At 39.5% G+C, this 24443-nt stretch overlaps 1 protein-coding gene across 14 annotated transcripts in view; it reads right to left on the bottom strand.

The window, feature by feature from the left end:
• Positions 1-24443, bottom strand: part of LOC126108459 (eukaryotic translation initiation factor 4 gamma 1-like) — a 647729-nt gene that overhangs the window by 143656 nt on the left and 479630 nt on the right. For all 14 annotated transcript variants that reach the window (XM_049913677.1, XM_049913682.1, XM_049913688.1 and 11 more), the window contains 3 exons: positions 17171-17299; positions 11003-11208; positions 7588-7847 (listed from right to left, as the gene is read on the bottom strand). In XM_049913677.1, coding sequence (XP_049769634.1) covers positions 7588-7847; positions 11003-11208; positions 17171-17299 — 595 coding nt within the window. The remainder of the gene's footprint in view (positions 1-7587; positions 7848-11002; positions 11209-17170; positions 17300-24443) is intronic.

Genomic DNA, 24443 nt, shown 5'->3' on the forward strand with positions numbered 1-24443 from the left:
CCATTTTAAGTGACAGTATACTTTCCCTCTGAATCTTCAAACTTATCTATCCTTTGAATGGTTAAGGTTTTATAAACCGGTGTAGAACCTCCCACCACTTTATGATGTGAACCCCAGAAAAAAATACATTTTCGTAAGATCTCTGATTTACAGCAACATGTACGCTCACTATTTTCATATTACGTACGTACATATTCGAATTCCACCAAACACAGAACTGAAATAGAGATTGTGATGTGCTTTTGTAAGCCAATCATAGCTCATGTCACATGATCTTGCCGGCCAATGACAGCAGATATTCACGCGTTTACATGGGGCTCCAAAGGCGGATTTCGTACACCGATCTCCCCACACAACTTCTGGATGGTCATGTAAACACTCCAAAATTAGTTCTGGAAATCCGGTTCTGGTTGAGGATTATCCAATTCTGCTATCGATTTCTGCTCCCATGTAAACGCAGCTGGTACAGCAACGTGCTTGGGCTGTCAGATTTCGTCTTGTTTTCTAAGAATTTCGGGGCTAATATTAACGGAGTGCCTTTTTGTACAGTGAATGATAAGTAGAAATATTAGACTGAAGCTGTTCACACCTCGGCTAATTGGAAAGAAATAATGATTGTGCTGGCTAAAACAAACTACAGATAAACAACACGTTCTATATCAGCTGTTTCCAGCTGCAATAGTTAACTGGGCTACCGAATCCACTTCAGACATTAGCATGTAAACACGACAATGAAAAACAGTTTCCTAAATTCGGTTTTCGTCTTTTTGGAAGATGTGTTGCACATAAATGTAGTCATTCAGAGCATAGGACATGTGATATCAGCCTATAGCAACATCACTGTTAAGTAATGCGAACACACAAATAGGAGAAGTTAATGGTTTAAATTAACGCACAGAGTAGCTACACGAAAAGCTAAGCTTTCACATACAATATTTGTGTTTTTGCATGTGTTGCACTTCAATACATCACACAAATGTGCCAGTAAAATTTTAAGTAATGACGTAAATGTCTTATTTCAATTTTTCAAAGTGACTGGCCCTCGCAGTGTTAAGCTTTAAATAAGAACCAAACGCTCTGTGATTTAAGAAATTAAAAGCACATTCGCACATGTAACTTAACTCATATTGCGTAAAATGAAACGTACTTTGAAAGTAACGCTTTTCAAACCACTGATCACGTTTTCCAGTGACCTGTTACAATTCATTTCAGTAGCGGTCAGAGCGCCAGAAAACGGCATTACTGTGTCTACGCAGCTACTGTGACGTAGGTAACCCGCATATTCGTACTTTTATATCATTAAGAGATCTTACATTAAGTCATATATCAAACAGAACATAAGAGAATACTCCAAGAGCATTGGAATTTCGTAAACTATACGAAAAGGCATAACTCGACTTAAAAAGGGCACATTCGTATTTCCAGATTCACGAAGAAGTAGGCCCCAACCTGGTATGAAACTTTTCGAGGTGCTTCTAGGGATGCAAATTTTCTTGGAGTATATTACTGCATGTTTAGTACTTTATTATGGCATAATGCCATACATCCCAGAAGATAACAACATGCACTTGAAATTCCGCAACTGTTGACACTAGTAATAGTGTTTAAAAGATATTGATTTTTTTTTTTTTAGAAAATCAACAAAAATAAATTCGTTGTTCTGGAAGGCAATGAGTGATAACCAAAGCTGGAAATTAAATAAAATAAAACAAAAAATAACATTTTAGCCGTCCTTAATAATTACGTCAACGTATTTTAATTCACTTTATAGTTCACAGCCACAGAAATCCAGAAATCTGTTTTGTTTTCATTTGACACAAGAGCTGTTAAGCCGAGAGGCAACAGCAAAATCACTAAATGTAAATACAATTCACCTGGAGATTGGTCCTAATCCCACTACACCTCAGAACTGCTCTGCACATGCGTGAATCTGGCACCTTGGGCGCATCAGAAAAATTTTTCCAGGTAGCACATCACTGCTTGTTGCTACTGCTGATGGAGCCAACAGCTGCACATAAAGTAGCCAGAAGCGAGAGAAGGTACTGCCCACACGCGACAACTGCACATGGGCATAAGCCTGCCGGCAACTGCTGAAACGAACCTAATATAAACTGTTGTGACGCCGTGTACGTCGGAAACTGTTTGTTGTTATGGAGTATTGCATAGTCTTTGTTCTACAGCCTTTGACACATTTTGCTGATGGCAGACATTTGTGTTTGCACTGTGTTTTGTTGTTGTAAATGGTACATTTCCTTTGCAACACAAGTTTTATTTTTTCCTCTTATGTTTTATTGCTGCAGTATTATTTTTGCAGTAGCGGGCTAAAGTAAAATTCTTTGTTCAAGTATCAGTTCTGACCAGTCCAAGCTACAAAACTTTAACTGAAAACTAAAACAATGAAAAATACCCGGAATTCTAAAAAAATTACCAGGTTTTTCCCAGATGAAAATATTCCCTGGGTTTTTCCAGATTTCCCGGTTGTCCCAGAACATATACATCATGTTTCAGTAAATGATTTGCACGTCATCTGACAAAGCTGCATTTGGAAAGGACCACCATAAATATGTAACTAAAATCTAAAAAAGAATAAAATAAAAAATGCACGAATAGAACAACCCATTAGTGAGCACAATTGTTTGGTAGCGTGCCACCAGTAGGCAGCAGAACGGTCTGTATAGGATAAACGTCACGTAATGCAATATACGACTGTTGTCGGAGTAGCACCTTAGAACAAAGAAATTTGCACATTTGTCAGCTAGAGAAATTACATTAGCTGGTACACCATGAAACTATTTACAAAACAAGAAGTGTGTGAACACAACGACGTACAGATGTCCTCAGAGCTCTGGTGCCACATCGACTGTGGATGGATGAACTGTCTCTATGCATGCCTCATAATGCTTCATAGGACTCAGCTGTGAAACCTACCAACTGAGGACAAAGAAACATGTATGTCCGTCTGTTGGCTTAAGTTCAAAATTTGGTATAATCACTATGTTTCCAGGCAACACAGCTTCCAGGAGATGAAAACCAAATTTCGGAAACTTTTTCACTGTCTTCTTTGCACATTAAAAGCTGAAACAGTTTTGCAGCCAAAATACTGCATATGGGACTCAGCCGTTCTGATTTCCAATTTAGTCAGCCTGCTGGACGAAACTTTCAAATTGAATATTAGAGGTAGATAACTTCACACTCAGTCTCATATAAAGCCACTGCATCCATATTAGCTATTTCCACCATCCCAAATGAGGCAGTCTGACAATGTAAGTCGTTTCAGAAATAGTTAGGCATTTACATCAAAACAAAAATCAACTGAAGTTAACATCCGGCAACTAGAACCACACTTCAATATTGGAGTGTTTACAGGATCAACCAAAAGCAGAATTGGGGAATCAGTTTTACAAAATCCTGTTTTCGGGGCCCCACGTAAACAAAGGGAATGCAGGTGCTTTAAAAGGGCAGTTTTAAGAGATTCGTGTTTTCAACAGTAGTCATGCCAAATTCTGGCAGAGTTCAGCGCTGAAGTACCTCATTTACAGTTCTTCCAACCTATTGCACGGTAACCATTATGAATTCTTCATGTTGTAAATTATTAATTGTTTTCTGATCTTATTCTGAAACGAGCGAAGAGGCTAACCCTTGCCCCTTACCGAGTTCATTTACGACCATCACAATTACAGAAGGGATTCTCGATCCCTCCGATCGTGTGCGCTTTCAGAGTTTGTAATGTCCACGGTGACAAGGAAACGAAACATGTCAACATATTTCAACACTGCGAAATTTTTTTTCCCTAATGCGTGAATAGAATTATCATCTATTCTACTTCTACGCTAAGTGCCTTGTCAGATCTATCTGTTAGGTTGTGAAGTGTGGCTTGCATGGCTACGAATAATAGGGCGCGACACACACACACACACACACACACACACACACACACACACACACACACACACACACACAAAAAAAACCAGCGGATTCAGCCAAAAATAAATGTTAAGTTTTCATGTCTTTAACTCATAATGTATTGAAAATTGACTGGACTTTCAAGTGTTAATAAATTTACATGACTTGTGTAAGTATTAACTAGAAAATGAGACCATTCACACACCTGGTACTGAAATTTTATCACGTTACATTAAAAACTACTGTTAAAAGGTAGTGGTCATTTATTTTGCCATAGCTTACAACCGACAAAAAGTACCCACTTCATTAGCGGGGTACTTCTCTTCGAAGTTTTCGAAAATTCATATTTCTAGCTTACAACGTTCTCTGGGATTATTGCAGTGTTCACGCCAATTTCACCAGGAACTCCATTATCGAGTTACAAGCCGATACGCGAAAAAATTTCTCCGAAACCCATTCGGTGGGGAAAAAGAAATAGTTAACATCACAGGCAATGTGGCATATGTTATTTCAATGACAGCCTAACAGGCATCATGGAAATTATGAATGGGCTGGAACTTCGTATCAGACGAGCCCGTTAAAATTTTCATACAGAGTGTCCAATAAATGGAGAAGGGGCCTTTTTTTTATTCTGGAAAGAGTAGTGTATCGTCTACGGACTGCCGACTGTAAATGTAAGCTTAACTACAAAAAATTGAACCCAAAGTTTTCAATGTGATTTACTCAAAATGCTACATATGATTTTGATCAGAATCTGATGTGAACATTCTGAATCAAAAGTCTACTTTCTTCGCTCGCTTATGTGTGAATTTTCTGGGTGAAGAACGTGACATTTGCATAAAAAAAAAAATCACACTTTGTTAGAACCTACTATTTTTCAATTATCCTTTGCATGCTGATGGAAATCATATTGAAAATTCTTGCAAAATTATTTTGTTACATGTCCAGTGTGAGGGACAATGGGCCTCCCCCTGATGTCCAATGTTCCGGCTGCAAGTGGTGCTTCCACCTGGTGCAGCAGTTACAGGGAGTATCCGAGGTGGACATAAAAATGATCTCAGTTTGCCATACCTTAATGTGACAAAACATAGCTGCCGTTACAGCTACGGCATTGTTTTACACAAGTGACGCATGTCAGTTCGTGACTTCCACTACGGCAGCCACCACTTGAATAGAAACACTAATTTTGGCACCATCGCAAAGGTGGCAGTATTCGGCAGGAGAGCTACGAGCTGTAATGGTGTTCATATTAGAACGCAACTGGAAGATGTGTTTTACACAGAAATAGATGGGAGAATGCTTTGTGGCAATTCCAGTGTGCGTTCTGTCCCATCCCACACTCCCGCCATTGCCTACCCTAGTGACAGCAAGACTGGGGTGAGTGCTACGTGCTTCCGACTCTGCCCAGCACAATTTAGGTGCTCTCAAAATTCTGACTCTTTTTGACATAATACGCGCCATGTTTGCCACATATAACACACACTTGAGTGGCTTATTAACCTCACCATACCTGCAGAAAGAATAAAACAACTTTGTCAGAACTTTATAAAGATTAAATGTTTACAGCCATCACATACTTTAAGTAAAGCATCTTGAGCCATCAGTTGTACATAAGCAACTTTATTTCTCAACAGGTTTCACTTATTCCGTACATCTTCGCTGGAGGATAGACACAAAATAAAACTAAAATTATATGTCGTACACATAATTGGTAATTACTTACTTATAATGTTTATTTCCTTTTTCATTACATCTTGTTACTACACATTGAGATAATAAGGACTTGTTATTGGATACTACTAGAATTAAGCTAAGCGTTATTTGGTCACCGATAAACTTCAAGTTTCGGACGCCATTTTTGTTGCTACTAACCATTTGCATGATAATAGGGTTGTTGGTATATGGTGATCCTTCTTTGCATTTGATATTCTTTCAGTATGTCATCTTTTGTAATATTTTGACAATGTATACCTGTTTGTTATCTTCTATTCGTGACACTAGCTGTATGAATAACATGAAGTCAGTTTCAATTTATGTACACACTACTTCATGACATTTATTTACATGCAACATATGATGGTGCCCTTTTGATGTTAATGCCATTTTGGTTTTTGACTGTTCATCTCTGAAAGTACTGTAGGTGATTTTCTCTTCATCCACACAATATTTGACTGTCTACACCATGCATATCTTCTGTCTTATTTTATTTCTAGTCCTTCAGTGATTATGCTTGTAATAAGCATAACTGGTTGAGAAAATTGTACATGCACAGTTCAAGGCTCAAGATGCATTACTCCAAATAATTTTACCAGTTGCTGAAAATTCATCATAATATAAGAAACACTGCCCTAAAAACAATTTATCAAACCGATGAATATATGTAGCGACTTCATATGTTCATGGTAGCCTCAGGAACTTTTACAAAATGCTGTCCCTACAAAGACACACATTTGACACTATTTTTCAACAAACACCACAAGCCTCAGTAAACAACAGCAAAACATTCTACCAATCTCTCAATTCCTTGGAGACAGAAATCTGCTCCTCAGCCACAAAGCCATACGAGAACCACTGTGCAGAAGGCCTCGCTGTTAGAAAATCGTTCCCCTCAGATATTCTTTCAGCTTGCTGTAAAGATGGAATCACATGGTGCAATATCTCGACTTCCTGACTGGCATTATTCATGTCTGTGGGGGCATTGTGTTGACACAGTTTCACTACAAATGGATGCAACATTGCATTTGGTTTGTATACAGCCACAATTTCATAGTCAATACGAGTGAAATATAAACTTTTTGCTCAGGGAACCTTACTGTCCCGTGCATTTCAACTTTGGAAAAAATTTCCAGTTGCAGCATTATTTCAGTCTCACAGCGTAATGCACCTCTTTTTTCCATACCACAGCAAAACAATGTCTGCACATCAGGAACTACCACTCACTCTACCCACACACCACTCCTGTTAAGTACAGGTCTCACTGTGGGAAGATACACAGAAGTTACTTTCTGAAGTCCCTACGGAACAGCAATCATCCTTGTGAACTCAGCAGTATCTCCTCAGCAACAGATATGAAATGGTAATTACTTGTGGATTATCTCTCTTAATACTTTGTATACAGAACCTGCCTTACACTCAGGTTTCTTACAGTGACTGTCATGTCAGACAGATATCAACTGTTGTGTGGATCCCATTACTAACCTGTGCAGCCATATTTTTTTTAGTATAGTGACAAGTGCTCTCCACAAGATCAGGACAAAGCCACAATTCAGTAGTGACCCAATTTTACTCACCATTTACTAAGCACCGCTCTGTAACAAAACTCGGCAACATAGAGATCGTCTGCTCCGGGTCACTACGCCGCACAAGCAAACCGTATCCCCCACACACTTCCCTGTGACACACGCTCAGCACACAGAAGGGCCTTCTGAGGTAATATGCTCCGTAGCTCAGTCTTTTCTCTAACGACAATATTTGATGCCGTAATCAGTCAGCCGAATGGCTCGAGTTCTAGCAATAACGTGTCACACGCACGTAAGATACCCTCGAGCACCACATTTTACGGCCACTCGTAGGCGTTACGTTACACATTCAGAAAGTTAGTGCTACTTGCAGTGCAGGTCATAAAAATTGCCACAGTCTCTCATACAGAGACTGTACAATGTGATAACAGTTACTTGTACTCACTCTCGATCTGCTGTGGTGCCGGTTCAGGAACTTCACCGTTCGGCCGCGAATCTTCTGTCGGCGCAGCCGCAGGGACCGGTGCAGGCGAGGACGGCGGCGGCGGTGCTGGAGTCGGGGCATGAGGAGTTGCCAGGGGCAGCACTGGAGGTGTGGGCGACCGCGACGGAGGCCGTGGCGTCGACACGGGTGCTGCCGAGCGCGAAACTGCCGACGGCAGCTCGCCCCCTTTCGGAGCCCGCACTGCCGTAGGGGGACCGTCCCTGGTGAAATGAGTACAGTGTGTTTTTCGTGTCTGCCTCTTCTGTCACTTCCAAAATCCTCACCTAACATTCCCCATCACATTCCAATAACGCTTATTGCATTACATTTTGTTACCTTTACCTCTTTTCTTGCATTATCAATGGAAATTTTACTTTGGAAGATACAACAACAAGCTGCATAGTGAAGAAAGTACCAGTTTTCGAAGTTTTTGCACTGAAAAACAACATACTAGTCCCTTTAAAATATGTAGATAATGCATTTCATGAACACAAAATGTTTGAACATTTTCATACGTAAATAATACCCCAATGAAATCAGAGCTAAGTTCAAATACCATCCTTGTCTGTGGTGCTCATTTGATGCCATGCATTGACACTTGGATGGTACTAACTAACAGCACGTAACTTAAAGTCGCTTGAAACCAAAGTCAACTGCAAAGCATACTACCAAATGGGGAGACAGCAATGTCCTTTACATTACGTGAACTCCAGCGGAGCGCGTATTTCGGAATATAAACTCATGAATTACAGAATCCCATCTTTTGCAGGATGACAACTATTTCAGCATCCATAACTAAAAGATATCTGTACTGTTACGTCCCAATATTATGTGATCCCATCTCATGCTCGGTTTAAGGTTAAGTTCCCCTTATTTTTGCAACCTACAAAATCACTCTTACGTTACCTTGTTTGCCAAACATGTCTGATAACATTGGTGGCAGGCAAGGTAAGTAATGCAGTCACCAATACTAAGGTTGTTCTGAAAGCCACAGTGCTTTATTAGAGACGGTTCTGTTAGGAATGGTGTCATTCACTTCCGCTGACCTTTTAACTGACTCACTCAGACAGTTATAGGGGAATCTACTTTTTATTATGCATTCCGAACCATGGGACAACTTAGCATTTTTCACATCCCCAAATATTTCGAGAGGTGAAAGAAGTGATGAGTGACACAAAAATCCTACTTTTGTCTGGAGAATGAACTACAGACTTTTGAATTTGCAGTGCAGCGTTTAAACACTCAGCCAGAACTTCACAAATCTTTTAATTTATTGAAATCTGAAAACACAATATGATTGATAACATTTTTAAGAAAACAAGGCCTTTGGTAGTTTCTTACAAGGTGTAAAACTATTTTTCCTCTGAATTTTCAGCTACCAATATTTATTAGATATTATGAAATATCTTGTCTCTTCAGATTTGAATAAAATAACGACCCAGAGATTGCTCAAAAATGTTTAAACGAAAAAGTGAAGAAAGATTTTATGGTTTGCAAATATGAGCAGAATTTAATTCCAATAATTTGCATTTGTCGGGCCCGCTGTTACAGTACCCAAAAAAATGCACTTTTATTCATACTGCACGTTTTAGGTATGCAGAGTTATCTCAGGTATATATTAATTGTTCACTCTAAGCATAAATCAGTGCATCAGCTGACGGCAGTAACTGTATCGCTAGAAGTCTGAAGAAAGTGTACGACTTCGGTTCACGTGTTCCCAGTCGCAATCAATATTGTATCCAACGATTATCTACACGAACTTAACTTTAAACCATCTCACACTTGATATCAAACGCAATCTTCCACTTCGCCTGGTAAGTCAGTTTTCATTAAGATGTACGTTTATGCACTGAACGTAACGTCATCTGCCAGCTCCAAGTTTACAATGTCGACTGCATAGAGAAAAGCGAAAGTGGTCATTATAAACTGAGACCAACGACTTTTGTACATATGGCTACCTGCACTCTGCCTCCCGTCCCCGACCAAATCATCTCGCTACGTTCAGCTGGAGTGGCCGTCACAAAATTAGACACCCCACCACACCCACTCCGTGCAGTACGCCGGTACTAACAGCTGTGATTTGCCAACCTCGTAACTTTATTATTGTATGTACGCTGTTAAAACTGTATTCCATCAGTGCCAGCTAAACGTACTGTGCTTCTGTGGAACGATGTGTGTTCCAATGTGGTTCCAGTCTTCCGAGCAAGTGTACATTGGTGTGTGTTCAGTGATGAGAGAAATGCAGGAGCAATGGCCCAGTGTAGTAGTACTCCGGTCAATGTGCGTAAAGGGCAAAACGACATTCGACAATCTAACATTGTGTGACAGTGTAGTAACATCTGCAAAAACCTCTAGGCGTGAACACTTGTTTTGATTCTTTAAAACAGGGATATAAATGAAAATTTGACAATTTTGAAAAAAAGCTAGGGCATAGAACTGTATTTCAATACTACAATACAAGATAGTATCCGACAACTGCAAAAATGCCGAGAAGTTTCTGTGAAAAAATTAATTATTCATACTCAGAAACCACCTTTCTTCGTCTTCTTCACTCACGCAGTTACAGATTCAGAAACAAAAATGTTTAATGTAATGCAAGGTCATTGCACTAGCAAGAACGAAGTTTGTGTTAAATACCCTGGAGTGTTTGCTGAGGACAAGTCTTTCGGTATACTTCAACACAACTTGTAAAAATATACTTTGCTTGACTTCAAAGAAAACATTGGCCTGAAAGTACCTACAATTACTTTTGTATAGCATATACCAGCAATTTATGTGATAGGTGCAGTGACAAAGGAGTAATAAGAGCTGCAAATAAATGTTTAGGTAGAATGGAGCACACTCTGTCCCATCAAGAAGGCATCCAAGTACATGCACACTGTCACCCAAAGGGTCTCTCGAGCATAAAATGTACTCGTACATGACATATGATAATGATATTGCCAAAATTATTTTCGTAACTTTAAATAAAGTTTTCTTGCTGAAAGTTTCTACGAGGTCCAGCGATACACTAATTCATCTGTGATGACATTTTTCGTTGGAAACGCATTACATTTTCACACTTCTGGTAAGATTTTTCTTCCGGAAAGTACTCCATTACATTCTAGACTAAAAACACAGGTGTCACATGCTTCTTTTTGAAATTTTAACCAACATTTGAAATTGTCACTAACCAGCAATGGTGCAGGACAGAGGGATAACTTCGAGTGGCGTACTTCCTTGACGGCTGGTACAGTATTGTTACTTTTATCCCCATTTTTCTGCCACCTGCCAGCTAACAGTCACCGCACACAACCAAAGATTCTCCAGTACTTTAAAATTACAGCACCACACACCATGATACTAGTGTGTAGAGGGAGGCCACACACTAGCATACCTGTGGACAGGGATGGCAGAGGCGGGGACCTCCTTGCGTGCCGGCGGCTTGCCTCCCGCCCGCGGGGGCACGGCGTCCGACGCAGTAGAAGTTGCCGAGGAAACGGGAGTTACAGTTTTAGCACCAGGTGGCGGTCCGGTGCCTACCCTGACGACAGAGGCAGATGCTTTCGGACCATCCTTTGGGGGGAATGCAGGAACATCAACCTGAAACACAAGTAATAATAATAATAATAATAATAATAATAATAATAATAATACTAATAATGTGCGAGTGGAAAATGACATACAGTAGTCTTTTGCAATTCTATTGTATATTCGTCCTCATCAAATAAATTTTATTAATTTAACGACATTTGAGAACACAAAATATCCCAACATGAAGTACCTCATCAATGTTTGCACTTGCGATTTGTACTAACAACAATGACAAGATATCTAGCATCCACCTATTTCATCTTGTGAAGAGAGCCCATGGTCGAAACATGTAAGGAAATTTATGAAAAAATTGTTGAAGAAAAACATAAAATAAAATTAAGTAACAATTCCTCTCTCAAACATTTATACCATCAATAAATCAGTTAGTTTTTACTTTGTACAAATTTAGTTAGTATATACTGATTTGGACAGTCACTATTTTAATAGATTTTTTTTCTGCACGCTATTGTCGACGACGTGTGGAAGTTTAGAGTCTACTCGTGGATTGTGCCTGGATAGCATAATGGTAAGGTGACTGCTTGCAAGTGAGAATCTGGGTTCGAGTCCTGGTCCAGCATGAATTTTCATTGTTGTCATTCCATTATAGAGTTTGCGGTCATCCATATTCGCAACTGTGAATACATTTCATGTCATAAATCCCTGTCAGATTCTATACCGAATCTGCAGCTGAATTATCTCTCTGCTATTTATCATCTACCATAGATCCCTTGAACAAAATCCATGCCCAGTTCTTTGAAAAAGGCATAGGTCACACCTGCCTACAAAACGGGTAGTAAAAGTTATCCACAAAACTACCATTCAAGATCCTTGACGTCAGTTTTTTTTTTAGAATCTTACAACATATTCTGAGCTCAAACATAATGAGGTATCCCTAACAGAATGACCTTCTCAATGCCAACCAGCACAGTTTTCGAAAACATCGATAATGTGAAACCCAGCTCTCATTTTTCTCACATGGCTTACTGAAAGTTTTGGATCAAGACAATCAGGTAGAGACAATATTTCTCGATTTCTGAAATGTATTTGATTCAGTACCACACCTATGCTTACTGTCACAAGTACACTCATTTGGGTATCAAGCGAAATTTGTGACTGGATTGAGAACTTTTTGGTAGGGAGAACACAGCATGTTACCTTAGATGGTGAGTCATCCTCAGATGTAGAAGTGACTTCAGGTGTGCCCCAGGAAAGTCTGTTAGAATCTTTGTTGTTCATATCATATTAATGATCTTGCAGAGAATATTAATAGTAAGCTGAGACTTTTTGCAGCTGATACAGTTATCTATAATGAAATACTAGCTGTGAGAAGCCGCATAAATATTCAGTCAGATCTTGATAAGATTTCAACATGGTGCAGAGATTGCTGACTTGATCTAAATGTTCAGAAATGTAAAATTGTGCACTTCAAAAAATGAAAAATGTAGTATCCTGTGATGATAATATGAAAGAGCCCTGCTGGGATCTGACAACTCATACAACAGCCTGGGTGTAACACTTTGTAAGGATATGAAATGGAATAATCACAGATTCAGTCATGGGTAAAGCAGACAGTTTACTGGTAAAATACTAGGGTAGTGCAATCCGTCTACTTAAGAGATTGCTAGAAATTAGTTGTGCAACCCATTCGAGAATGTTGCTGAAGCATGGGAACCTGTACCTGATAGTATAGGGTATATTGAATGTATACACAGAAGGGCAGCACGAATAGACACAGTGGGAAATTGTCACAGAGATAATGAAGGAATTGAAAAGGCAAGACTATTAAGACAGCTGTAAAAGTATCCCACGAAAGTCTATTAAAGTTTCAAGAACCGGCTTTAAATGGTTACCTTAGGGATATAGAAGCCCCAACGTATCACTCATTGTGAGGACAAGATTAGAATAAATACTGCACACAAAGAGGCAACCAAACAATCAATCATCCTTTCCACACCCCATATGTGAACGGAACAGGAGGAAACCCTAATAACTAGTACAATGGGACATACCCTCTGCGCTGCATCTTACAGCAGCTTGCAGAGTATAGATGTATACGTATTTCGTAACTACTGTCGTCGCCAAGGTGCCTATTCCTTCCGACACTGCACATACTTCTCAACAACATATGCACTGCAATATTGCATTTTTCGAAGGTAGTCATAACTGCTTACTCAGGTGCGGGATATGGCAAGGACTGTAAAATCCATTGCAAAATGAAAAAATTTCATAACAATTAAAATGTCATTAAAAAAGCAAACTTGGGATGATGGTTGGTTGTTTTGGGGAAGGAGACCAGACAGCGAGGTAATCGGTCTCATCGGATTAGGGAAGGACAGGGAAGGAAGTCTGCCGTGCCCTTTGAAAGGAACCATCCCGGCATTTGCCTGGAGCGATTTACGGAAATCACGGAAAACCTAAATCAGGATGGCCGGACGCGGGATTGAACCGTTGTCCTCCCGAATGCAAGTCCGGAGTCTAACCACTGCGCCACCTCGCTCGGTGCAAACTTAGGACTTACAGGAAAAAAATTCTACAAGCTGAAGGTGACTCAAAGCAGCATTTACAGTTTGCAGACAATATACATCAGATGCTAATTTCCCTACTGAATAACACGTTCACAGTAATTTTTTACCAGATTATTCTTCACTGTTTGTCTTACTATATGTTCTAATACTGTACTGTGTACAATTTTTCGTATCAACATTACTACTACCTGGGTTGATTAAATCAAGTTCAGTAGGCTCCACCTCCCACCCTCCACCATCCAGGTGAAAGAAGATGACACTTTTATAAATTGATGTACGAATGTGACTCACACGAGAATTTGGAACTGATGAACGAAGACAAGAGAGAAAATTCAATGAATCAGCACAAAATGGGGTTTGTGGAACGAATTTTCGCGCTGCAGTGGAGCATGTGCCAAGCTGAAAATTTCTGGCTTAATTGCCAGAGCACTTGCCTGTGAAAGCCAAAGGTCCCAGATACAAGCCCCGTTCAGCACACAGTTTTCATTTGCCAGGAAGTTTGAAACTGGTGAAATATGCTGTTATTTTGTAAGTCACTTGACACTGCCACTGCAACTTAAAACTAACTAACTAACTCTCTCTCTCTCTCTCTCTCTCTCTCTCTCTCTCTCTCTCTCTCTCTCTAAGTTCCTGAATGTGGGGGTCTGTCTAACGCTGGTTTTGATACAATGGTCACTATGAATTGAGACACAGATAAATTACACACACTGTAGAAATCCGTGGGGAAGTTGAAAATTTGTAACAGACTAAGATTCAAACCAGAGTCTGCTGCTTACTAGTCAGTTGCTTTGACCACTAGCCCATCAGGACACAGTCATCATTGCAACTTCGTGGACTACCCTGGTATGCATCCTGTCAGATCCAATACTCAACGTACCCACACAATACAAATATTGTGTCCCTTGCCCATTATTCTTGTTATTAATGGCATCTCATCAAGTTCCGTGATGATGATGGATGATATTTGGTTTGTGAGACGCTCAACTGCATGATTATCAGTGTCCGTACAAACTCTTAATCTTTTCACTGTCCAGTCTCACCACATTCCCAAAAGATGATGAAATGATGAGGACAACACAAACACCCAGTCCCTGGGCAAAGAATATCCCCAACCTGGCCGCAGATCGAGCCTAGAACCCCATGATTCCCGACAGAGTCAAGCCTACTGTGCATCTGCCATGGCCGCCTTCGCCTTTATTATATATATATGATGTGTGTTGTTTTGGGCATATCTGAAGATACAGTAATAGAGTAATTTGTCAAGAAAAAATACTGCTAAAAAACACACCATGCACCAGTTAGTAACAGCAAAAAACTAAGTGCATTGTATGTGATAGAGGGGGAGCACAAAAAATAGACAGGTCAGAAAATGAAAGATGTCGAAAATTAAAAGGGAGTAAACATAGAAACAGTTACTGAGCCAAAATGTCGAGACCAAAGAAATTAATGTAAATAAAGGCCAGGTGGGTGGCAAGAACTGGTTCGCAACTATGGAGTTCTGATAAAACTGACATCTGGGGGCAAGGATGCAGATGGCACATGTGGTGAAAAAGGAACAGAGGTCACGACTGTCATGCTGCAAGGCATGCTATGCAACAGTGTATTGAGTGTTGCCAGTATACATCTTCTGCCTACACCCATTCATCCCAACTGGTAACTCGGTGGTAGTTATGTCGATGTAGAATGTCTAGCAGTTTTACGTAACATACGGTATCTGACGTGTTGTTTTGAAAGTGACTCTCCATTTGATAGTATATGTTTTGCCGGAGACAGAGCTGGCAAAGGTGGTGGTGGGAGGATGCACAGGGCAAGTCTCTCAATGAGGAGGTCACAGGGATAGTAACCGTAAGGTAGGGGAGGTGGGTGCAGAAGAAACATAAGATTCTGACAAGCATATTGCTGAGATTGGGATGGGGACTAAAAGCTACTCTAGGTGCAGTGGGCAAATTCTCTGACAGAATGGACCTTATTTCATGGTACAATTTTAGGAAGTCATAGCCTTGTAGAAGCAGCTGATTAATACATTCGAGACTGGGATAATACTGAGTGAGAAATGGTGTACTCCTAAGCGATCAGCAGTACCGTGATTGAATGTAATGACTTGGGAAACACGCTTTTGAATTAACCTGGTGTAGTAATTATGTTCAGTGAAGGCTGAGGTGAGAATGTCGTATGTTGCTGTAAAGAGTCTGCACCTGAACAAAACGTCTTAGGAGAACACAATGGTCACTCAGTATTATTTCGGTCTTTTGTGAACGAATAAGCTACTTCGACAAGGCTATGACTTCCTAAAATCGTACCATGAAATGAGGTTTATTCTGTCAGACTTTGCCACCACGCCTAGAGTACTTTTTAGTCCCCATCCCAATCTCCACAATATGCTAATCAGATCACATCCTCATCCTGCACCCACCTCCCCAGTGGGGAGTAGAGCCACTTGTGAAACTAAACGTCATACAGCCGCTGCCACCTAACACTGTCGGGCCTTCTACATCGACGTAACTACCACCAAGTTACCGCTTAGAATGAATGTGCAGAGGCAGATTGTGTGTACTGGCAACACACAATATCCTGTTTAAGAGCATTTGGGACCTCGGTGCCTGTTTCACCAAGTGTCAGCAGGATTTTTCCCCAGACACCAGTTTCTCAGTACTGCACTGGTGCGGCTCCATGTCCTAGGTTCTCACCATCCATTTGGCTTTTTATTTTGCAAATTTCTTAGGTCTCAGCACTACTTCACAGTAATCATTCCTTTCCTCACTCACTCTTAGTTTCCTATAACTATCATTCTGACTTATCTATGTTTTAGTAGTAATCTCTGTCTCGCATATTACCCAACCTTCCGCATTTAAGCTATCAGGTTTTCAAATCTCGTTCGGTGCACTCTCACTCTCAAACAATCAGCTTTTCCTTCTTATCCCACCCAGTACGTCCCTCCTGACCTGGGATTCTGGGTGACTTTTGTGAACTCTACCCCTTTTCCTAAACCTCACTAGTTTTTTTCCTTCAACCCTCTTGTTTCCCCTTCAACCATTCTGAGAGAAGAAGAAGAAGAAGAAGAAGAAGAAGAAGAAGCCACTGGTTCCCGAAGTTAGCGAACTGTATTATCTGTTAATACACGTGTTCTCCTGCCACCATTTGGTGGGCAGATTTTTTTATCCATCCAATTACTTACAGTAATGCTCTTGAACAAGTACACAGCAAAGTAGTTTCCAAGTAAGTGAAGAAAAATACAAACTTGTACCTCACCAGGATATGAAACCCAATTTTTGTTATCGGTTATCGCAATTGTTTCAATACCTGACCCAAATTCAATGTCATCCACGTCCCCACATAACACTTCCAAACAATATTACCAGCGGTTGTCCCAAGGTACAAGGAGAGAGTGTGCCAGTGACACACCTCACCATAAAGAGAGATGATTAAGTAAACAGGTTGCAGCTCACCTGTGGTGGTGGCCCCTGCTTCTTGGGAGCGGAGGCTGTGACGGGGGGTGGCGCCTGCTGGGAAGCAGCAGACACCACCGCCGGCGGCTTCGGCTCCGCACTCGCCGGCACTGCGGGTGGCCCCAGCACCTGTCATCAGACGCACTTGTAAAATCTCGACACTACTCCCTAAATTTTCAGTCTATTTTAAAACAGCGTTACTTGACAACTACACCGCAACTCAAAGTAAAAATAAGGAGGAGGGGGCACCGTAAGCACGAAAAACAGAGGTTAGTGTCAAATTAGAATTTTTCCACAAAAAAAATTTTGTCATGTCCAGTAGCTCTACTGATCGATCTTTGCTACTGGGAGAGTAATATGACAATTGTAAAGATAAAAAATAACTTGGAAATATACACGTTTGTGTAGGTGTGGTTGAGAGGAGGAGGATACGGGACCAAAAGAATCAAATTTTACAGCTCTGTGAGCAACACCTTTATAGTTATAGCTCAGTTGAAATAAGTTGGCATTTGACACCAAGCAGGTCAGACTGTTTCAGCCAGCAACACCGTGTTGCCACTTGGCTGCGAAAGCACTTTGTGTGTCCCAGTTCTCAAGCGGGGAACTTTTCCAGACACAATAATTTTGCCTTGTCCAAGCAAAAACATAGTTCTGGCCCCAATTGAAATTAAAACCAAGATTTGACCCACTCAGTGAATATGAACCAATATCAATTTTACAATTTTTACAGGAATTATACAGGAGATCCACTCTTCAAACTTTATGCTAAATACGCATTAGATACTGTCAGCATTGCAAAAAAAAAAAAAAAAAAACTTTTTGGAGCTTTTACACAGCTGGCATCAAACATAAGAAATATTTGTTGTTGAACAAGTTATTTTGGCAAGTAAAAATGTATTTTAATGAGGCAGATGGTTTGACATAGGACACAATAAAACTTTAGAAATACTACTCAACTATTAACTTTAAGTGAATTTTAGATACACTCGGTGTTTGTGTAGGAGACAAACTGTGAAATGATTTTTTATCTACACAGAGAGCAAAGTATTGTTACAACTTTGGATCTCAAATATCAAATGGAATACAATTTAAGTCACTATAAGACAGTTCAACCAATGGACAATACATGTTAAAAATATCAGATGAGCTTTCTGCAGTATCAGTAAGTCACTGTTTTATGGGGAATACTTTATACAAAACATTGTAAAAGTTCTACCACCAGCTGTAAATGCAGAAACTATAGTGTGATGATTCCCATCTCAATCCAATCTAGGTCTGAATATTGTATTTTACAGCTACAAATGAACCGGACTTTGATGTTTTCAGCAGTGGGGTGAGAGATTTGAAATGGTGTAGATACATAAACACAGGAAATGAAGAGTGATGAAAGCACAGAACAGTGTTTTCAACAGCACATATTTATGACCCTATGCATTATTTTAATTGTCAATACACATTATGTTTTAGGCCAAAAGCTTGCTTTGGATGCTGTTATGCAACATGTGGTTCAAGCTACAGTTAAATCAGTCCATTTCATCTTTTGACAGCAAGTAGGTTATTTTAAAAACATCTTGCAAAAGAAAACAAGCCTTGAAACAGGGTTACAAGAGGGCTGACTGATACCAATTAATAAGTAAGAACACTGACAAGAATGAAAATAAGCTCAGCAAGTGTGTGAGCAGTTTAAATAATACATAAGTAAACCAAGTAAGCACTAGTTACAAAATAAATCTTAGTTTCATGTAAACTATATCCTGAACAAGTGTTTGCTTAAAAAACATTAATTTTGACACTTTGTGAAGGTGAGGAAGAGAGGGGGGAGAGAGAGAGAGAGAGAGAGAGAGAGAGAGAGAGAGAGAGAGAGAGAGAGAGAGAGAGATGATTATTGCAATTAAGAAGGCAGATAGTAGGGAAATGCACAGTAGCAGACAAATCTACCAACTAACATGTAGCAATAAACACACACTAAGGAGTGACGAATTTGCTTTGAAACAAAAGACAATTTTAGGTAGCTTTCTTATTAACATACACTTGGTGTCTACTTTGTAAAATGTCTTAAAGGCCTTCACTATCACTTTTTTACACTGCTTAAATCATTTCTTTTCTGTGACATGTTTGAAAGTATGACAGTGTCAGGCTAATATAGAAACATACTGAGGTGATACTGTACTAATTTTACAGCCTTGGCAACATTGCAGACTGCCTGCAAAGAAAACTGAGTATATGAAGTTAGAGAGCACTTATTTCATTTGCTAGCTTGTTGTCAACACAGAACTGTAAATATCCACTCACTCTCTTTATTAGAATTAGCAAATCATCTCCTCCTTCCAACTCTGTAATGCTCTGAATTTTTTCATTACTGTTAGCTAGTGAATTACACAAATCACACACTATGCAACAGTATCAAGGCGAAAGTTCTTGGCAGATTAAAACAGTGTGCCGGACCGAGACTCAAACTCGGCCAACGTCTTTCGCGGGCAAGTGCTCTACCAACTGAGTTACCCGAGCACGACTCGTGAGTTCGAGTCTCGGTCCGGCACACAGTTTTAATCTGCCAGGAAGGTTCGTTATCGACGCACGCACTGGCTACAGAGGGAAAATTTCATTCTAGAAACAAGATGGTTATCAGAGAAAACTCAGTTGTACTCACTATCCTAAGGTTACTTAGTAAATTATTCGACACACTTCGGCAAGCAATCACTGTCTCTAGAAATACTACTGTCAGTCAATATATGTGACAACATTAAACATATAATTACTCTACAATTACAAACTTATCAGTTCTTTAAGTGCAGTTATATCACCAACACTAACACATCAACTCTGAAGTCAAACTTTGAGTGCCCCCCCCCCCCCCCCCCCCCCCCAGCCTTCTTACCACATATGTCTTAATGCACAGTGATGGTGTGTTACAATAAACTGTGTGTTACTGTACTTAACAATATTTGATGTACAGTGAACAACATAATCCATAGAGTTACTGATGGAGGAGGGGACAGGAGGGATGAGGGGAGGGTAGTGGAGGGAGGAGGAGTGGAGGGAGGAATATACATCAACTAATTATGAGGAAAAGTTTAGTGAATCAATATTTCCATTTTCACGTCGACAACAGGCCCTTAAATGAGCTACATTTTAATTATCACTCAAATGTGTTTCACTATTACTTCTCTGCAGGTGATCACAACGGACACCAAAGATAAAATCAATAATCTGCTGCAATCTGTGTAAAATAAATTATCTGGTACAATGTGTATTTGAATTAAATGTTTCTGAATTGCCATATATAGCTGACAATGAGGCCAGGCCTTTATACTCTTTGGAAAAATAAAGTAATTTAAGCAGGATAACAAAGAACTGTACCAGGTAGCAGACTGACTCCATAAAATTTATTCATAAATTTTAATAAATCGTCACAACTGAGTAACAGCAAATGTGGTCACAAAATAGTCATGGCTACATTACCAGTTTTAGTACTGTTTACGTGTGACAAAATCTCTAACTAATGAAGACAGCGTTAGCTTACATTTCAATGAAGGTGTTGATAAATGTGCCCCATGGTAAGAGTGTACACAATTCATCACACACCTGTCTTCCTGGCTGGTAACACTGACTTGAGAAGGTGGCAAAACTAACTTTTGTATAACAAGCATAAATCAATAAAAAGAAATCACACACAAAGATGCTATTCTACTTAAATTACAAACTTAATATTACGGACAGAGGGCCAGATGTAACCTATGTTAGTCAATTAACATCAATACTCCAAGTTCCCCAAGAACTTATCTTTATTCAATCAATGAAGACATCCCTCTTAAAGCAAGGAATTCTTATGCATTAAATAAGAAAATCAAAGTGACAAAGAACCCCATTAACTACAATGTACTCAGAAAGAATGACAGGTCTCTAGTCCAAAACTGAATGCATACAGAACTCAATGTAACATGTTGGAACCTTCAGCACATTTATCTGTCATCACTCACATAGACACATGAAGCAGGCTGCAGTATGTTTAAAACAGACGAAAAGTAGAAACCTGAAGTGTACAGTGCTCTTAAAAAAAACTATCATCATTGACAAGTAATGATCTTGCTGAGTTTAGAAGCTCCTGAGGCCATGTTTCCAATGTTAGTTATTAAATTTTGTGGTAAGACACATCCAACTGAATATTCCTCCGGAATTTCAGTTGCACTGAATGTGGAGTATCCACAACAAAAAGCTCATCATTGCAATATCAAATTAAAACAAGAACTGTTTAGAGTCCACTAGCAAGTAAACTTCTGCATGTTGATCCTTTGACGTGAGAACAGCCCAAACAAGTCAATTTTCTCAATTTCCTGAACTTGCAGAGGTTGATTCCTCAAAGTAGTGGAAACTGTTTCTTGAAACTTTAAGACAGTACTTGCCAAGCTTGTCAGTTGCTGCAAGTTTTTTCTCCAACATTCAGAACTTGTGTGTGTTTAGTATCAGTGTGAAAAGGAGAATGGTCCGAAGACAGGTGGGCCGAAAAAAATGTAACACTGGAACGTCTAAACGTGTACAACTGGTCACAATCAGGTGAGGAAATGCAAAATGAATTTATCAATTACTATGTTTCAGCAGAAGAGGAAACAGAACGACAGTACAGGAAAATCATAACCGATTTTGTAAAGTTAATGTAAACACAAATGTGTTCCATTTGTTACAGAAGTAATAGACAATGTTTGCAAAAATCTGTGATGCAATTACAAGTTGGTGATCTCGTGATACAGCTAGGTTAATTTTTGCATCTTGTTTTGAATATTTCATAGTACAACAAATCTTGTTTCAAACTGAAGTCTTCCAATTTTAGTTCGTTCAATAGTGTTTGAGCAGGAGACTGACCTTCCACTTGCCTACCTCACAATTAACTCCAGTAGACACACCCTCTGCCAATACTTGCAGCAAGTCCCTGACATTAATTTGCCCAAATGACTGGCAGATCAGCAAGTACTTGCTGAAACTGAAGTAATTTGGCAGTGGACACACATCATTTAGACTTCAGTGCAAATGAACAATATTCCCCAAAGCTCTTACATGGGGACTTGGTGCTAGTTTTTTGAGGAAACTGTGGCATCCCATCCATCAATTACTTAAACAGATTTTAGTTTGTAGAAACAGGACAGTAGGGATTTGTAAGTAATTCGTAAGAGAAAGGATTGGGACTGCTTTAATACATTGGCTGCCTTGGCCAAAATGAGTAAACTGATTCTATAAGCTATATTAAGATGTTCATACAGTTTCATCTGTCATGTCATTTATAGTTAAATTTTGCAAGTTAATTTTTTCTTTTCTTGGCAGGAAAACGGAGCCTGCGAGTTATCTCTTAGTTTGCGTACAGAGGAGAAAGCTCAGCTCAGCTGCCAACTACAATCGGTCACCAGTTTGTATGGTTTCAAAGAATGTTCAACAATACAAACAAAGTATTTGTAGTTATTCATTCTTTTTTACAGATGGTTCACTGATGCCTACCATTATACTAGTCCAATTACCCTCATAAAATGGCTCGTAGTAACAGGTAACTGAGTGATATAGAACTTTTTAACAGCTACCTAACATGAACAAATCAGAATGGGACGAATTCTCAGATGGTGGAAGTTTCTACGAACCATGTTCCTGTGAGCATTAAGATGCAGACAACAATGAACGCAATGAGACAAAGACCAGGGTAGTCCAGCAGCAGGCACTACAAATGAAACTGGTGAGCAGAATGAAATTCCTCGAGATCTTGTGTTCGACAAGGATGGGGGATGGAAATTGGACTTACTAAATTTTGGGGCACTTGTTTATTTATTTCCTCCTTCCCCCCTCCCACCGAACAGTTCCTGAGGTCATGAAGTGCACAAACAAATCTACATGCATGCTAGGAACCAGAAAAATGTGGGAGGATAAGATCAACCAGGCTGTAGACATGGATGGATACAGATGGTATGGAAATGAAAGTATTACTGGGGCTGTTGCTGCACACGAGATTTCAGTGTTTTCCATTGACAGAACATTATTGTAGCACAAGAAGTCCTTACAATGTCACATACTGCAGATCTCTGATGGATAGAAACATATTTCAGCTGCTATTAAAATACCTGCACTTCTCAAGACAATTCATTCCTATTCTATGACCAACTCTACAAAATTAGACCAGTTTTGTTAATTTCAACAGCATCATGAGTAATGATTACGTTCCAGACAACAATCTCTGCACTGACAAATCAATGGTTTTGTGGTGCGGCCATTTCAGGTGGTATATCAATAAGAAGAAACACAAGTATGGTGTAAAACTTTATGAACTCCGTGAATCTAAAGGTCTGGGACCCAAAATAAAAATTTACTGTGCCGAGTCACAGGAGAAGCCCAGTGGATTCATCCATCTGAAATTGTTTTACACCTGATGGAACCATTGTTGAACAAAGGATATATGCTTCATATGGACAACGTTTATAATCCTGTAGCATTTACAAAACTGTTGTTGACTTACAAAGCCAATGTGTGTGGAACACTATGCACAAACAGAAAGGAAAATCTAAAATTATTAGTTGCTATGAAACTCAAGAAAATATGCACCAGCCAAAATTGTGAAAGTTCACAACTGAAGCAGCAAAGTTGTCTTGAAACCAAATATAGTCACGGACAGCAAAATGGAATGGCATGTGTTGATAAATCAGATGAAACCTTGCCCTATTATTCAGCATTGCAAAGACTATTAGATGGCTGAAAGAACTTGCTCTACATCTAATGGAAATTTGTCGGCACAATGTCCATCAGTTTTATACAGCAGGAAGGAGTACAAGTCTCTAGCTTTAAGAGAAAAATTTATTCGGGGGTGGTATATGTAGCCAGACACCCAGAAGAATATCAGGACAGATAGCACCTTTCATTATTTACAGGCAATACATGCCACTGAGAAAAAAATGTTGCCAACAAAGCTGTGGGGGGACCAAGCTCTCAATCGTGGTGCTTTTTGTCCCATTTGTGAAGGGAAGCTGACTGTGGTGGGAGAATGCTTGAAGGCATATCATCAATTTAAAAAAACTATTTTCATTACCATTAGTAACACGAAAGTATATATTTTAGGTCTAAAGCTAAAATATTTGTACAAACTTTTCTGTTCGTTTATTTTAAATGTGAAAATAAAAATGCTGTTTTGCCACGTTCAGACTATTTACCATATCTGTCCCCGATGTCAAAGACCTGTAAATGACATGTTTTTACTACGAATGTTTTTGTATCTTCCTTTACACAGAACTTATTTCCTAAGAGG

This window comes from Schistocerca cancellata, chromosome 11 (assembly GCF_023864275.1).
Source record: "Schistocerca cancellata isolate TAMUIC-IGC-003103 chromosome 11, iqSchCanc2.1, whole genome shotgun sequence".
NCBI lineage: Eukaryota > Metazoa > Arthropoda > Insecta > Orthoptera > Acrididae > Schistocerca > Schistocerca cancellata.